This window comes from Buteo buteo, chromosome 5, assembly GCF_964188355.1.
Source record: "Buteo buteo chromosome 5, bButBut1.hap1.1, whole genome shotgun sequence".
Lineage (NCBI taxonomy): Eukaryota > Metazoa > Chordata > Aves > Accipitriformes > Accipitridae > Buteo > Buteo buteo.
Window position 1 is genome coordinate 32,345,230 of NC_134175.1, and position 17,985 is coordinate 32,363,214.

Genomic DNA, 17,985 nt, shown 5'->3' on the forward strand with positions numbered 1-17,985 from the left:
GGTCTATAGGAGACATCTTTAATCATGGGGGGATTACTGAATTATACATAAGCATCCCATGTAAGAAAAATTATGACGGTTGCCTCTTTCAAACTTTGATGGCTCTGGAAAAAAAAAGCTCCCCAACCTACCCTCCTCTTATGTTTTAATCTTGACAGTATTGTAATATTGTAATACCCCAGAACTATGATGTTGTCTGTTTGGAACGTAGAACAAACTGAAGTCTGAGTAGTCCTACATCTATTTTGAAAGATACTTGAAACATCTTGCTGTACGTCAGTAATGTGGGTTTCAAGCACAGCAAAAGAAACAATGCTAGAGCAGATTAGAGAAAAGTAATGCTAGTATATAATCTCATCTGCTCATGATGAAAATGTTGTGAGCTTTAAACAGGGCTCTTTCTAATATAAAAGCCTACTTTTAAAGAATTTAACCATTTTCTGGGAACATGTTAACATTTGGAAAGAAGAAAATAAATTTATTGAGGCATCTTGTTTGATATACAACATGGTTACACAGACGTTTAAAAGTAAAAGAAATAAAAAACCCAAGACACAGGAACTGATGCACAACCAAAACCAACCTGGGGTTACTTCAAAGAAGGTAACTGTTGGCACACATAAGCTGTTTACGCCCCAGCCTCAGAGAGCCAGTCCTAGGAACTACTCTAATTTCCATGCTATTGTGCCTCCCTGCTAGTCATGTCTTCCATCACAGTGATAGAGAGGAGCACTGGCACAGGAGAAGCTCCTGAGGGCATCTCCTGAGGGATTAGATGAACCATCTCTAGAGCAGTTTGCACTGGCACAACCATGCACTGAAGCAGGGCATGAGCAATTTCCATCGGCAAGAAGCATTTCAGTTGCCTCTTTTATTCCCATTCCTTTTTGCAGACCAATTCTTTGCAGCTGAAGAACAGTCCTTAGGTGCCCACTGAAGGCTCTATGTGGGTTATTTAAATATAGACATATGCTTATGCTTTATGAAAAATGTGTATGCTCAAAATTTATGTTCTAAAGCCATTTCTTGGGCCCATATAATCTGTTTTTTGATTTAGTGAGACTGCCAGTAAGCTTTTAATTAGGTGTAATTAAAAAAAGGGAAGAGAACATGAGTTAGCAATGAACCGCGACTATTATACTCATTATTGCAAGAAAACTCACTGGGGAAAATTTCTAGTAAGACAATTAAGATTGTCAGCTGCTTCATTAACAATAGCATTAGTATTTCTAAACCCATACATACTAATGTAGGGGGATTCTAAAGATATCATGGTTTCCCTCCATGAAAGGATCAATAGTGTGTGTTTAACTTAGTTTAAATGTCAGGTTTCAGCTCTCCATAGACTTAACTTCAACAGGACTATTCTCTGCTTATAGGTAAATTGTCACCTAAATGATCCATCTGACTGTATCTACAGTAAGTCCAGCTGGATTTCTGCAATGCTGTGTTGAGTAACTTACAAAGGATTTGTAGCAAATGAGATTAGAAATTTTATCTAGTTAAGGAAAAAAAAATTGAAAACCCAGTATTTAATCCTCATTAGCACCCAACAGACATTTTAATCTCTGAGACAAAGACTTTGATAATGACTTTTATTTGATGATTTGCTTTCTGTTGGACCCTCTCTACTAGTAGCATGATTTTAGATACAGTAAACTTGGTTGCCACCCTCTAAAAGTTGTAACTAACTTTCTGAATGACCTTGTTCTTCTCTTAAGTCTGGTAAATATATGTTCTTTAACCAGTAAGATTCATGGTCTTTTGTCATAAGTAAATATCTTCTTGCATGCAATAACACAAAAATAGTAGAAAAGAGGACTGAAAGGCACCAGTGACTGCAGCTGTACAAATTCTGACAAACAATTGTTCCTAAAATCTCTGAGGGATGAAGATTCAACACTTCCCGCATTCAATTTCTTCTGCTGCTTCCCTAATGTTATTCAGTTCACCCTCCAGTCCTTGGGTGGAATTTAAGTCATTATTTCTTCTGAGGCTAAATGACCAAACTCATTCAATCTCTCTCAGATCAAGATTTCTGGTCATTCATGCTGAACTATCTCCACTGAACTATTTCCAACTGGTACACAACCTTCAAGAACAGTAGCACCTAAACCTAAACACGGTTCTCCTGTTCAGCCTGTCCAGGGCTGTTCACTGTTATAGGGAATTCATGCGTCTTTCAGACAATACCCTTCTTCATCCTTTCCAGTCTGGCTATTTTTTTTTCCCTCCCTGCCCTTAAGGGAAAAAAAAAAAGGCAAAAAAAAAAAAAAAAAAAAGCAATATGCCCTAGACAGGTTAGGCTCGTTAAATTGCAAACTCTTCGCAGGAGCTTTTAGAATTCAATGTAAACTATATTTGGATAACAGCTAGTACACTGCCTCTCTCTCTATTGAGACTCCTGGATGCTGAATTAACCCCCCCCACCCCACCCCCCCCAGCATTTTAAAGAAGCTCAGGTTTAGAATTAGAATTCAGACTAATTAAAAGAGCTACCAAAAGTTAGCCTCAAAAGTTATTAAAAATTTTGAAGACAATCTTACTAGCTCACATTTGAAACTTTTGTTACCTCTGATTTATAGCAAAAGGAAAAATTATACTTCACAACTTTAATCTCTTGTTGCCTCCTGTTATACAAAGGTTATTAAGGAAACAGGTGTCCCTTAGCTTTCCCAAAAGGGTTTCCAAAGTCCATTCCTAGCCCACATACATGATGATACTTTTTCCTCTAAAGGGCTACCTTACTGTTATTGTTAATAATAAAAGGGAACACTTAATTGATTCACCGATCCTCACAACATCCATGTTGTAAGCTACTTCTATCAGACCAGGAGGCAAAATGAGGTAGTGGTACAGCAAAGGCAGAATTCAGGAGTTATCTTTTCTGAAAAATACTTTGAATCCTTTACAGCAGGTTGACTGCTCTGTTTAAATACATCCCATACTTTTAACAACTATCTCCAGTAGCACAAACTAATGGAAAGCACAGGAGAGGTTTCTCAAAGCTTTTTGGGTATGCAAACTCTAGAAGCCCCTGTTCAACCAGATAATGGTAAATAAAATTTCTACCCTTCTCCTTTCACTTGTCCTGCTCCTTCTCCCCTTGGCAGAGAATAGTTTCTGGAGTTGTAGGGCTACAGTTAACCCTGGTGTTATGCTGTTGGAGCAACTGTGCTGCTGTGAAAGATGGCCAGAAGTTGGACCTAGGAATTAAATATTCCTGGAACTAGTTAAAACCTTAGCAGTGCAGTGAGGAGTAAGTGTTATTTTTTTGAAGACTCTTTTAATGAACCAAATTTCAACCTTGAGCAAAATTTTTTCCGAGGACTGAAAGAGGGAATGAGTGCAGCAGGACACAAACTGAAAGGGCATTTTTACATTAACAGCGGCATTCTTCTCCTTAGCAAAGGAGATAAGTGACTTAAGTCCTTTCTTTGAAGTTATTTACTTTGACATAGAACAGAGAGAAACACTGACACTTTTTGAATTCATGAAAATACAGACATTGCTGAAAATAAAGACTTGAAATCAGTCTCAATTCTCTCAATTTTACCTTCTCTCGTTGTAAGCTTCCATGAGGTCAGGACTGGATAGCCCTATTTAACTACCTAAAGAGAAACCTACCTTCTCTCTTCAGTCTCCTCTTCAATCGCACCAACTGCCAGGGATTAACTCTTGCCCTGTATGCAGTGTAACAACTATGAGAACTATACTGGCTTTTTCCCAACTTGCTGAATCTGAGGCTTTGCTAAAACTTTCATTATCCTCAGAACTTTGTAAAAAATGACCATTCTACTTCCGTTGCAGATGTCTGCTTTCATGGTTAGATTTCCCAGATCTGTTTTCAGATCCTGTGCTTCATTTCAAAACAGGTGTGACAGCTATATTCATCTTTCCCATCTTGAACTCAAGCAAGATGGGGAGCATCTAGCAATGTTCTGAAACGCTGAGTAGCCCATTCACGCTAACATACTGACACAAAGCTCCACCATAATAAAAACGGAGCTCTGCAGAGGTGTCATGTTTGTTTTTAGGCACCACTGTGACTTTTACCTGATATGGATACCCGTTCCAGCACTGTCTGGTATTCCAGAGCCAGGGTGTCTGAGAGAGAAAGGAAAAAAAAAAGGTCTGTACACACCATTTTGGGCAATATAAATGTATATGGTTAATACAAGTGAAAGACAAAGCTACAGGAACAGCTTAAAATTTGCAATTTTTAATACAGGCTATGAAAACTGAATACAACAAGGAGATTCCTCAAAGTTTCACAGCATGAATTAGAGCAACCTGCCTGTTCACAAAGATTTTTGGTTGGTGCACCATGACCTTTCTTTTGCAAGAGTGCAGGCTGAATGTAATCAGCTTGTGCTCAGGTGGTCAGATCTCACATTACCTTCTCAATAGCACAGGAAATCTTGGCCTTAGGCTGCTCAAACATTTTAAAGAACATTCCTTTCATGTGCTGTTACATATAAGCATCCTTCCATACAGGATCCATCCTTTAGCCCAGCCACATCAGCTCATGATAGCAAATCATACCTTTTTCATTCCTGGCTGAAGACATGACCGTCCAGAAGTGATAGATCTTGCTACCACACAGAAAATACTCTGATATCTTAGGGCAACATGAAAGGTGCCAGAGACAAATTTATTGTAGTATGCATCTACAGATTGCATTGCAAAAAGCTGAGCAAACTAAAAGACTTGGGAACATGCAGCTCTGTTATGCTTCCTGTTTCTTTGCTGCTTGTACAAGATTTATGTGATTATTTGTCTTTCAATGCCGCAAGAGAGTCTTTTAAATCTTTTCTTGTAAGCAGGTTATTTCTTTCAGAGTTCTTTCGTTTTACCTCTTTTTCTGTGCAACTAAGTGGACTTGAGATAGAAAATACCATACAGACATGCTCTTCTACCTAACATACTCAACCATTAAGTATTTCCATATCGGCTAGTAAGAACATGATCAAATCAACAGCTACCAAGCAGCCACTCTTCCCTTTTTGTGCATGAGCAGGAACAACTCCTTTCAGATATGCATGTCTTGCAAAGCACAGCTGCATCTTAGGTTCTGGCAGCATCTGGACTTTGAGAAGCACATGTCTACAGTACAAGTACCCACGCACTGGGTATCTCACTAGAAACATGAGAGAAAACCATGGATGCAAGATCTTTGTGCAACTCCTTTACATAACCTTAACTGCTCTACATCCAAGTACAAAGGAGACAGAACATCATTAGTAAGTCTCTTGGATTAAGGCACAAATACCCTTACAGCATTAAATGCTTCCACTAGATTACATTTTTTCAAATAAATCCTCATTGCATGAGACGACATTTTCTTGTTTTTACCATCAGGTGGAGTAGTTCAGCTCAGGCAAAGCGTAACAACAAACTCATGCAAAAGACAATGGGTGAGTGTGAAACCAAATAAAATGAACACTAAGCAGAATGTTAAACCCCAGGCTGAGAATCAGGCTAGGTAGGAAGGATTTGTACCATATCAAAAGACAGGATAAATTCTAGCCAGAATTATAGCCCAATTCCCAACTGATACTTAAGTTCTAATTGCGATTGGTCTTACAGAAGGTCCTTATAGCCTTTGTTGGTTAACAGTGATGTAATATGATTACTAAAGGCTCTTCCTAGTTTTTTGAATGTGTCTTTCACATGGAAAATAAGATAAAATAAAACCTGCACACCCATACCCCCAGTGCTCCTGAAATGGCAAGGAATAATTCTTACTGTAACCTGAGCAGAATACCAATGTTAAAAGTAACAGACCTCCTAGAGTTTCTGATATGCCACTCACAAGGATGCTGTAAGAATGATTAAAGTCCATACAATCTTATTCTTCTATTAGGAATAATTATTTCATGCAATAATTTATTTGTTCAAACATCTCCACAGTAGTTACTGTGCTAAGTGAGTTCCCCTCATTTCACACAACAAAAAAGGTCTTTGGAAACAGCCACAGCCCCTCTGCAAGTGTTACTAACATACAGAACCTAAAATATTTCTGTCTGACAGCTGCCTAAGTTAGATCCATCCAAATATTGTAGGATAATTCATATTTTTAGCCAGGTTTGAAAAGCTGTAACTGTCTTTCATATCAGATTCAACAAGAGATAAGAGATGCTTTCTCCCCAATTATTTTGCTACCTAAATTACAGGTGCTATCAAAAAATGCACATTTTTCTCTTTCAAATATTATGACATCTTAAGGCTTCTTCAGAGAGATGCCTGCTGCAGGAGCTGCAGATACAATTAAAATGCTGAATCCTAAATAAAGTAGGAACCCATAACCACAGAGCCTGAAAGGATATCACAAACTAACAAACAATATAATATATGCATTAAACCTCAAAAGAGTAACACATTGCAGAACATCTGCCTCTTCTGAGCCACATAAGGCTCAGAAAACCATGCTGCCATCTCAGACAAAGTGCTTCTGAGTACCTGTTTGGAAACCTAATGGATCCTATGTGGGCAACAGTGGCTAAGACAGCAGGGCACCTACACCACCTTCTTTACCCCTCTTTCCATCCCAGTCTCCCCTCCCCCTGACTGGCCTTGGCATCCCTGAGTTGACTCTAACAGTTGCAGCAGCAGGGGACTTTGGTTATGCTTGCCCTGGAGGGTTTTAGGGAAAAGGTAGAGAAAGAGCTTGGTTTAAGCACAGCTTTCCCCTCTGTAAATTCCTCTAGACTGAAACCTAAATTCTCCATGTAGACGATGGTTATAGTTGGAGCAAGAAGCATCTTGTTTAGTCCTCTGTGAACCTCACAACTGTGGGATACTCTGTGCAGGCTTCAGCAGGAAAGAGAGAATCCTAAAAAAGCCCACACAGTCCGCAGTGTGACACCTAGACAGACTAGTGAAGGGTGGATTAATCAGAAAGGACCTAATACCGTCATTCTCAGGGCTCACCTGAGCCCTGTGTGTTCTCACAGGATGCGTCTGTGAACTTCCTCACACCAGGCAAGCTCACCGTGGAGCAGAGCCCAGCTCTTCCTGAGAAGTGCCATGATGGATGGGGAGAAAAGGTCAGTGACTTGGCTTTGCAACAGATCTTTTTTTGATGAAATAAAAAGTGTGCTACTGTTTTCCACTGCCTGTTGAATTCCCAAATTTCCATTTTACTTCTTGTTCTTGGTATATAATCTCTGGGGAAGACAGGAACCTGAGGGTACTGGAGAAGAGAGGAAATGCAAAGATCCTGATAACAAAAAGGCATTCTTAAGCTGGAAACAGAATACTAAAAACATCAGTACCAATTATGTCAGGCACAAAGCACCAGCCCTACAATGCTGACACCCTCCCTTACAGAACATAAAGAAGTTCAGATAGAAACTTAAGCTTTACCACACTTCGGTGCAGTGCCTAATCAGTGCAGTATCATTGACAGAGGATGACGACAAACAGCTGTTGAATCTGCTGTAATTTATAGCATTAAGGAACAAATCTCTATTATTTTCATTTTGTTACAGGAATATCTTTCAGAACCCCTTCAGAAACAAAACTTCTCTTGAGACAAGGGAATGACTAAGGATTTAGGAAAAAAAAAAAAAAAAAAAGAACAAATGATCTGAGATGTCTGCATACTTAGTCAGAAGCCTCAGGTAGTTTGCATCCATTGTCCCATTCAGTTATATTTAAAGAGAGCTTATAATTGGGCCCTGGCTTTCAGAAGCCCCAGAGCAATGAAAATCCATGTCTTGCTCAAATTGCTGCTAGTACCTAGTATGTGAAAGGTCAGTTTTGGTAGTAAATGGAGGAAAAAAAAGTAGTACAATAAAAAATTTTCCATTTGTGATCAGTTCCCTAGACAGCTGATTTGGCTGAAAGGTATTTTTGTGTGTATTTTATCAGGGAGGCAGAAGATGCACCTGATGAAGTATTATTTTAAAGTAACAAGGTAAATTTTAGTTCATTATACAGTAATAAAAATAACTAAGAATACTTCCCTCTCATCCATATGTACCCAGCAAAACCCACTGAGTATGGGAAACACACAAAGGCCACAGGGTAGGCTCTCAAAGGGATGGATGAGAGCCATACATGTCACCAGCAAGTACTTTCCCATATTGTCAGCAAGCCAGCCATCAAATGTGTGTGTATCAGGCATGTCATGGGTGTAAGTGAATTCCACACACATTTTATAGAATCAGCTTGTGTCTGTAAGTATAAATATATATACACATAGGTCACATAAATTTGCAAGTAACTGCTTTTGGGCAGCTAAAGTTATTTCCACAGTTCGTCTCACTGCAAGTTGCTGTATCAGCAACTGAGACATTTTTCCTTGTACCCAGCACAACTAGTAACCCCAGTATGCAAGTTGTACCCACAAGCATTAATGTTGCTTTGCCCTTGGAAGTGTGAGCCTATAGATAAATAAGAGATGTGCAAAAAATGAATACAGAGTTGCTGGCACTCTTTTTTTCTTTTTGTAGTCCATAAACTTGAAACAAGTAACATATTGAAGATACAGTTCCATAAGTTTATCACTAGGTCTCATGACAGCAAAACCCAGCTCTCCACAGAGCAGCTTCTGCCCTAGCAGTTTGGAGTATTAGAAAGAGCTGTTACGCACCTGGTTTACGCCTGACCACACAGGCATGTTGTAACTCCCAAAGGGTTCTTCCTAAATTCCCAGATGAGTAAGAAAAATCTTCTGGCTTTTCCAGCAGATAAAGAAATACAATCTGCCTGCTGTTTTTATCAGAACGCAGCAAGTAAAAATCCAGGAACAGCATGACAGATTCCCCACATCTCACAAAAGCCTATTTATGCTCAAAACCATATTTCAAATCAAAATGAGACATCCTCAGTCCCCCAAAAGATTTTAAGTTGCTTTTGAAATTAGAAAACTTTTGACCTCGTAAAACAGAACCAGCACAATAAGAAAACCTGAGCATTCACTGTGTATATGCTTACTACTCTGCAGTCTCAAAAGGCCAAGATTTTATCTGGCTTGGTTAATGTATTTGGATACAGCTTTACATAATTTGTCTCCAACAGCTACAAGCAATATTAAGTGGAACAGAAATTAGCAGTATTAATTAAAGTCAAGATAATACATACTTCTGGCAAAGTTCTACCCCCCTCATTTATTTTGGGCTGATAGGGGCAAACACGTCTCACAGCATTTGTATCACTACTTTCATCAAGCTAGAGCATGTCCTTGCTCTTCACAGAAACAAGTGGTACAACTGAGGCGAGAAGATTTCTTCTTGGTTAGGGTTTACTTAGCCCCCCAAATGCTGTGTGCAATTTGCTCTTAACCCTAGACCTAATGTTCGTTGTCTGATGCAGACATATGACATACACATATTTTTTTCCTCAACAGCAGCTGCCTTCTCCCACTGCAGGCAGAACACCATCTCCTGCTCCTGTGGACCGATGCCTCGCCATATTCTGAGCTTTACAGCTTATCTACCTAAGAGCGCAATTGTAACAGCAGGGGACAAGGAGACTACAATCTTTCTGTTGACTGCAAAACATAGAAATATTTAACACTTTCCACCTCTTTTTATTATCCAGGAACTTAAAGTTACAGGCTTTTAGTGAACAGCACCTTTCACAACATCAGCAGATGGACAATTATTCATAATTAACAGTTGTTTGGGGGTGTTGGGTTGTGGGGGTTTTTTTTGCATTTGATCTTCTATGTGCTTAAATTAAATAGTATCTCAATGTTCACTTTTTTCCCAATTACAGCTAGGGATTATAGCAATTTTTTCTTTTTCAGTATATTATTAAGCATTCCTCTTGCACATCACTTGGTTGAATAAGCACTTGCTTAGAGGGGAATTACTTAAATTACTTGCTTTCTTTTTCTTTCTGCAACACCTGCATCCTCTTGGCATGGTATGCTGAATGACTGCTGACATTAGAGAGAAAATCAGATTACCAGGCAGCACAAAAAGCATTCTTCTGTAGTTTCCCATGCCAGGGGCTCTATGTTCTAGTGTAAAAATTAATCTCTTAGATGCAAATTCCACAGTAATCCTGGGTTTCCTTCCCCATCTTAATTGGCTCAATGGTGATCAATGTAAGTGTAGACTACTGCAGCCTCTCTCTCTTAAGGAGAGTATACATCCATTAAAACATCTGCTTCTGCATATAATGTACAAACTAATACACTTTTTTCTTTTTTTCTTCTCCACTTTTTACAGAAAAACTCCTTGGTATTAATTGTTGTAAAACAAGTCACAGTTTTACAAGTCACAGAAAGTGACCTTGCTTTTTTCACAAGTATCAATATTTTACAGTGTTTTTCTCTCCAGCAGAAAGAAAATGAAACTCTTCCTCATTTTCCTTGATTTTTAGAAGAAGATTTATAAAGGAACAACCAGAACGTTCTGAGTCAACTTTTCAACATTTCTATCATCTTCCACTAAGTTTGCCTGGCCTTCAAGGACTTCAGATTTATGATGTCTTGGAAGCTTTCTCTGATTACCTACACATGTGTTTTTTTCTTGTTATCCTCTGAAAAATTACCCTGGGTAAGACAGGATCTGAAGCATGTTAACATCATCCCTTGCTATTGTTGTATCTGGTTTGCTCCTACTTAAGCATTTCTCATACTAAAGTCTCACTGATTTAAAAAATACATCAGACAGTTTCCAGTCTCTACTGGCCACCTGGGACGGGCATAGAGGGCACAACCTCAGCAGCAAACGATGCCAATAGCACTGGCTGGTATTATTTATGGCACGCTGAACTGTGGAATAAACTTACTCTCTGCAAGCACCAGTGTTTACTCACCTACACATCAAAATTAAGTATACTTCCCTCTACCCACAAAATCACTAAGTTCTGACAGAACACCATGCTGGGAACAAAGAGAACTCAGCAAAACAACAAAATCCATGGCTACTATTTTGCATCAACTTCTGTGTGTTCTTCCTTCCAGTGACTGGTGATTTAGTTTGGGATGCAGTTGCTTCTCACACCAGGAATAGCATTTTCATAAATTCTTCACAGACCCAGGCAGTCATTCATATTTCTTGGCACAGCTGACAATAGAAGTGAAGACAATGTGACACATTGCCAATGGACCTCCTGAGGTTCTCTTATATATTGTGACTAAGCAAGCTATTACAAGTTTCTGAAGAACTGTTTTTTTCTCTAGAGCTTAGTGCTTTGTGTCTGCAGAAAAAAGGTGTTAGGAGGGAAAAATGCTTTTGCAACGAAGAGTGCTCAGCCTTTCAGCAATCTGCACTGCTGATTTCCAAACATAATTAAAAATTATACTTCTACTAATCAGAAACTATAAAATATATGGAAGGACGCATAAAAAGCCAAGATTAACAACAATCACTGGAAGGTGCACTTGACATTTCAAATGCAAATATATGTGTGGGCACAAAAATATTTTTAGAAAAAATATGAATTCAAGTTTGGATTTATTTAAATAAAATGATCTCCGGAAAGGCAGAGTAAGCTCCATGCACCACATACATCCACTTTGCCCTTTAAAAATATGATGTACAGAGATCTGGTGTTTACATCTTGTGCTGATAAGCATGTAATTTCAACTTCCAAATGATGTGGAAAATGAAGATGGCAAAAGGAACAGATAATCCTAGAGAATCTGGAAGGGTCATTATATTGAGGCAATGCATTCATTGAACAGAAGTGAAGAACACTCCAGCTGGAGAAGCTGGTGCCTGTAGCATCTCCTCCCCCTGCTCTGACCAGCCAGCCACCAGTCCCCTTACCAGGCCTAGACATCAAAATATTTGCTCTCATGTGAGTACCTTCCTCCTCTGGCACTTTCTCTGCTAGTTGCTTTGTAGTAAGCAAAACTTGTTAAAACTTTTGCCTTCATATGTAATAGTAACATTTTCAAGGACTCTTTTGTCATGAGCAGTTTGGGCAGCCAGTAGTGCTATGACAGTTTAGAGCAGCTGAGGGTCTATATAAATATTGTAGAAGCCAGGCTAAAGTTCCTATTCATTTGCAGGTAACAGCTTTCCCAGCAACACTACTCAGTGTATTTTGTAGTCACTATCTGCACAGTAAGAAGTGTGCCTAAAAAGTAGTGGACACATTCAGCTGAGCACTCCAGATGCCTGAAAACACTCTGGTGAAGCAAAGCAGCGGTAAATCCATTAGCTTTAAAGCTGCCTTGTATTTTTTGATCACAGAGCCAGACCACATCAATTAGTTTACAATTTGTATCTAAGAGGATATTTATGAATTTATTTTATTAAAACAGACAACACACAACTGTAGGTCTGGAATTAGTTTGTAAAGAGAGAGTGCTGAGGTTTACACTTGGCAAACCATGCCTTGGTAGGAGGGTGACTTGTATAAAATCATACCTTTAAGAGACCAGCAAAAATCCCAAGAGCAAATTATTAAAAAAATAAATAGGGCAGTTCACCCCTGGTACATCACTGCAGAGCTGCATGATTTCAGTGTACTTCTGGTTTTCCTACAGGATGCAGCTTCAACAAAGCTCCAGGGTTTCCAGCGCTCTGTGCTCTGATACTACAGTTACTCAAAAGGCATACAGGAAAGTGGTTAATAACTAAACTCATCATTACATATCTACTTTCTGTAATTATAGCTCCTATTTGTGGCTGCTCTGCTGGAAGAGTGCATCTGTCTGACTTTGGCCAGCCACTGACTTCCATACCATGTGCTGATGGGAAGCGTTTACCACGTCCTTCACTGTACTCCTGATGCTGACTTTTGGAAATTCCCAGGGAGCTGCTTTCTTTTGCAGGATTCATCATGTGCCATAAGGGCTTGCTTCACTGACATATGCTCCATAACTGCATGCAGCCCACAAAGGGAAACAAAGCCAATTTTTAATAATAACAAACCAACAACTCCTTACTAAGTGAGCACTGAGGTACAACTTCACGCACAAAACCAGATGTTTAAGATTGTGTTATTTATGAACCTACATACATACATTCCCTACTGGAAAAAAGTTGTATAGAGAAAAAACAAACAAAAGCCCCCTCCACCTTCTACTCCTTCAACTGTTGTGTTTTGGTGTACCTTTGTATAGGCACTTTGCAGCAAGGTCTCAAAATCATCCCTGACAGTCTGAAAATTAGAAAGTTATTGCAACTGCAGAATTTTTGATAAGAAATATAGGATTTCTGTAGCTCACAGGGCCAGAATTTATCCCCAGAGAGGCAAGAGTGTGTTTGAATCACACAGTGCCACTACAGGCAGTGAACTCCTCGCTCTCAGTGCTGCCACTAAAACCTTGACAGAAGAGCTGACTGCTGCTAAACACAGAGACACCACCAAGTCCCACCTGATGACCGAGGGAGCAGAGCTCCTTCAGACAGGTTGCTGGAACAGGTGAGCCAAAAGCACCCCATCTCCATCCACACCAGTGCGATGGTCACTAGATAGGGACCCATTTCTAAGCACTTCAGTCACTAGGCGCAGCTAAAACGAGGCATAAGCCTAAGCAACCATGAGTAAGGACAGACTAAAGTAACCTCTTCCCCTCCCACTCCTGCAACCATTGCATTTTTCTGAGGTTAGTGCATATATACTGCATCAAGGCAATTCACCTGTGGGGCTGTAAGTGTCTTTACTACTCAACTACTTCTTTGGTGTACTTAATAATGCCACAAGTACTAAGTACTGCCTGGAAAAAGCCCAGTGAGAAAATCTCTCTCATATTGTATTTTCCTCTAACAGAATGAGAGTGGGGGGAAATGTTAATCAATTGTAATATAAAAACACAGTTTGCATGGAATTCTTTCCTGCTCAGTTCTGAGTCAGTGGCCATGATAACTTTTACTTCACTAGAGCAAAGGAAGACAGCCAAAATAATTTCCCAAACTTTTAAAAATGTCTACATCTACATAAAATGTTACATCCATTTCCTCTTTGTTTTTCGTCTTCCCCTCCCGCTGAGGAAGTGCACAGATACAAATCTTTAGTTGTTTCCATTTGTCATCCTCCCAGTATCTATTCAGACATAACTCGTGGTGTTCTGCAACTGATCTATTAAAACAACTAGCAATAAGAGTGACCAGTAAGAGATGAGAACAGAGGAACTATGCTTATGTTTTATAACTGCTAAATTTGTATTAAATTTAGTATAAAACCATAAACAGTAAATTTTGGGCACAGCAAAAAACTAGAGTAACTGGGCAAGAGGAGAGAGTTTGCTCTCCCCAAGTTTCTTGAGTCTACAAATCCTGGGGACGGGACAACAACAAACAAAACCCAGAAATACATGTGAAACTCCTTAAGTCACATATGAGATAATAGCAGTTAAAAAACAGCAGTAAAACTCTGAATTAGATTTGAACTTAAAGCAGTATTTCCCCATGCTAACTTCTGTCATTGTTCAATAGCCAGTAGCCAAGACCATCAATAAGCAGGAGAAATGTGAGAAAGCTCCAAGAGGTGTAACAGGGCAACACTGGAAGGGAATAGAATATGAAAGAAAAAAAAAAAAAGCTTACCAATAATATATTTATTTAACTGGCAAGCTTCTTTTCCCTACTACTTTAAGTGTAAAGTGAAGCAGCTTTATGACTTGAATCCCTTATTGTGTAAAAATTCGTACTGTTCTACAGGTTATACTAGCTTAAATGAGGACACAGCTATCCTGCTCCAAGTCAGTGCCTCAGTAGTGAGTTCAACTCAATAATGGCAACTTAAAGCACCAGTCAGGTTATTAATAACCTGCTCTTATATCCAAACATGTACTCTTTGCTCAGGTTTAATTAGCTGTGCAAAATAGGATTGCTTCATTCATCTGAACAGCAAAACATGAAAAGCTCCTGGCAATAGAGGTTTGCCAAAAATACTTCGCTACAGGTATGAATGAGCCACCTTACTTTCCAGATGAATTAAAACTATTTTTATCATAAAATTGCCCAAATAAAACACTTCGGGAAGTACTTCCTCTAGATCTGCCATTTTTATGTATAGGACACTGAAAAATTTGTATCTTTCAGAAAGCTGGGCTGCCAAGAAGATGAATACTGTGCTGAAGTCAAAATTGGCAACCAGTCCACAGGGGGACACAAGGTCTGGTGGCCCCTCTTTCACTGCCCTGAACAACAGTGCAATGTACAAGTAGTAAAGACACTGTGAATGGCTGAGTACCAGCTTAACTCTCCAAATTGCTGATTACAGAGCATTTACTTATTACTCTGATGTTATTGAATACCTCCAGCTGGATTCCAAGCAGATAAAGTGAAATTCAATTCTAGATATATTTTCTAAATTAGCGCGTTGCTTTTCCTCCCCATGCTTATGTCAAATTTGTCCCCGTTGTCTATATTTGAAAGTCCTATTGCCATCAGTGTCCTATTACTGAATTAGGATATCATTGATACTCTCCTTTTGCTTGTTTCTTTCAAAAACCTTCTGTTTCCTTTCAGCCACAAATAAATTCTGCCAGCTAGCTTAGCCTTACACAATAAATTATCTCTTATGCTGACTGGCCTTCTCTTATGAATCCCCACTGTCCAAAATGCATTCATTTTCCTTGATGATGTACACTGAAGTGTTGGAATCATTTAGAACTAAGTTTCTCCACTGACTTTGAACTTTCTCACAGCATGACTCATGATTTATATCTCAGATATCCAAAGCACTCTACTAATCTCTCTTAAATACCCTCAACAATTTTTATGCCCTTTTGAAGAGACATCTGAAACAAATTCCTTTTCCATTAGACGCGATCTAACTTTGGTCTTACTGGAAACCTTTTCCACTCATGATGCTTATTTAAAAATGTAATAAGGCATTTCCCCTTTTTTCACAACAGCATCCTTCAGGAGACTCTGGCACGAATGCTCTTTTCTGCTCACGCAATTAGAAATTGTTTTATTTAGCACCTAGTGCTCAGCCCTACTTTCACGGAAAGGAATAAGAGTATGATTGGATTTTAACATCCAAAATTATTTTAACTTAACAATTTTCATCACTTACAGATACTCAGCAATTTGTTTTCTGATTAAAAAAAAAAAGTAATCAAAAAAACCAGAGTGTCCAAATCAATTTCATAGCAAGTACAATCTGCCAAAGGCAGGCTTCCTTTCCTCCCTGAGTGGCATACGTATCACATTATCCCTCTGTTAATAGCACAGTAAAATATCAAATATCAACATTGTGTTAAAAGGGCTCCACAGTGGCCTCTGACATTCTTCATTTAAATGAGAGTATTTATCCAGTATCGGGCAGATAAGCTCACTGAACAAAAGTAATTACAACGTTTCAGTAATAGATAATATAACAACCCTTCAGGTATCACATGGGAAGGAAACATCACAACAGATGCAGAATAGACTAGAAAACTGGACAGCTGAGAAAGACCAGTTGGCTTCAAAGCCTCTGCACCCTGGCTTGCTTCCCCTGCACCTCCAGAGCCGATCGATCACAATCCTGGCTGCCCTCTGTCTTACTGAACCGCCAGGTGACAGGGCATGGTATCAGCAAGGAGGTCAGAGACACCCTGTTCTCACTAGCACTGTGGAAATTGCAACGTACTAAGATAAAACTCCTTATTTATTCTCTTCATATTTTAGAGAACCGAGAGGAACAAATAACCTCCAGAAAGATGAAAGACCCTGATGCAAGCCTGCTGAACCACAATTGACCCTGAGAGCTAAATTAAGGTCATTGCTATCTGTTTCTTTGGGAAAATGTGTTGATACTGGATAAAATGATCATGGTAAAAAGGTGGCAACAAGAGAGGAATGAAACAAGGCAGCCTTTCTGTAGTCCACAGGAACACGTCAAACCTGCAGACTTACAGGATTCCCAAATCCACTCCCCAAAATAATAAAGTCAGCTTAAGAAGTGGGGAGAAGCAGTGTAGCGATCTGACAAAGATAGAAGTAGAAAATATTGACAAAAGAGGTAGCTGAGGACTATATAGAATTTTATAAAATTTAGTTTCTCCCCAGAACGGTCCTGCCACTCCCAGTGCCAACAAGCCTTGGACTGCACAAAACAGAAGAACTGACCTCAGGGAAATGGGCCACTATGACAAACCAGCCTTTCCAAGAGAACTGCAAGGATAAAGTTGTACCTCCTCCCAACTACTCATCTTCAGATAATCCGTGAGATTTCCATAGTCATTCTTGAGACAGAGAGGCCAAAACACAAATGCTGTACAGCTGGTAGAAAACTACCAGTGATCTCACTCATGTCGGGCTTTCCAAGGTCAGGTCATTCTTTGCAAGGCTACACAAACCATGTCAGGAAAAAAGAGAAAGAAACAAGTAATCAACCAAACCTGTAACCTCCATTGCTCCATGGAGATAGAACTCAGCTCTTCAGAAGAACAATTAAGAAAAAAACGTACCGATCTCAAAAAAGCCTCATGTACAGCTGTGAAATTAGAACCTTCCTTGTCTATTAGACAAAGTAATTTGTGACTGAATTATGCTGCTTTATTGAGTGTGTAGGGAAGTGTTTATAATGTATGCTCAGCCTGCTGAGACCCTGTATGGCTGAGAAAGAAACAGGTGAACAGAGTACAATGAAGTATGCCTTTCATAATAGAGAAAACATATATTTGCTCTTTAAAATAGTAAGAGTCACTCAATTCAACCTTAATTTTCCAACACTGGAAATAACTTTGGGATAATACCAGCAGTGTGTGGTTTTCATCCATTTGTCTTTTAAGAAAAGCTTCCATTTAAAGGAAATAAGATTAAATCGTATAAATGCACACAGAAGTGCTGTAGTGATTTCACACTAATAGTAACTCCTCACTTTTCTGGGAGCATCTGAGTGATAATATTACTTTGGCCAAAAGTAAGATTCCACCACCTCTTGGAGGTCCTTCAAAACATCTTGCCATGACTAACCAGAGCAAACGGTGACAGCAGTTGCATTTTATTAGGTCCTGAACCTGACTAAAATAAGCCATTACCAACTTACCAGCTTAGTGACCAGAAACTGAGACACATTTCCTTTAAGGAGGAAGTGTATGCTAGTGTTTCCAAAATTGTTTTATTTAACAGC

General features: G+C 39.2%; 1 protein-coding gene across 3 annotated transcripts in view; it reads right to left on the reverse strand.

The window, feature by feature from the left end:
- The window catches only part of CERS6 (ceramide synthase 6), a 131,937-nt gene that overhangs the window by 34,577 nt on the left and 79,375 nt on the right, over positions 1-17,985 (reverse strand). For all 3 annotated transcript variants that reach the window (XM_075028528.1, XM_075028529.1, XM_075028526.1), the window contains one exon: positions 4,057-4,107. In XM_075028528.1, coding sequence (XP_074884629.1) covers positions 4,057-4,107 — 51 coding nt within the window. The remainder of the gene's footprint in view (positions 1-4,056; positions 4,108-17,985) is intronic.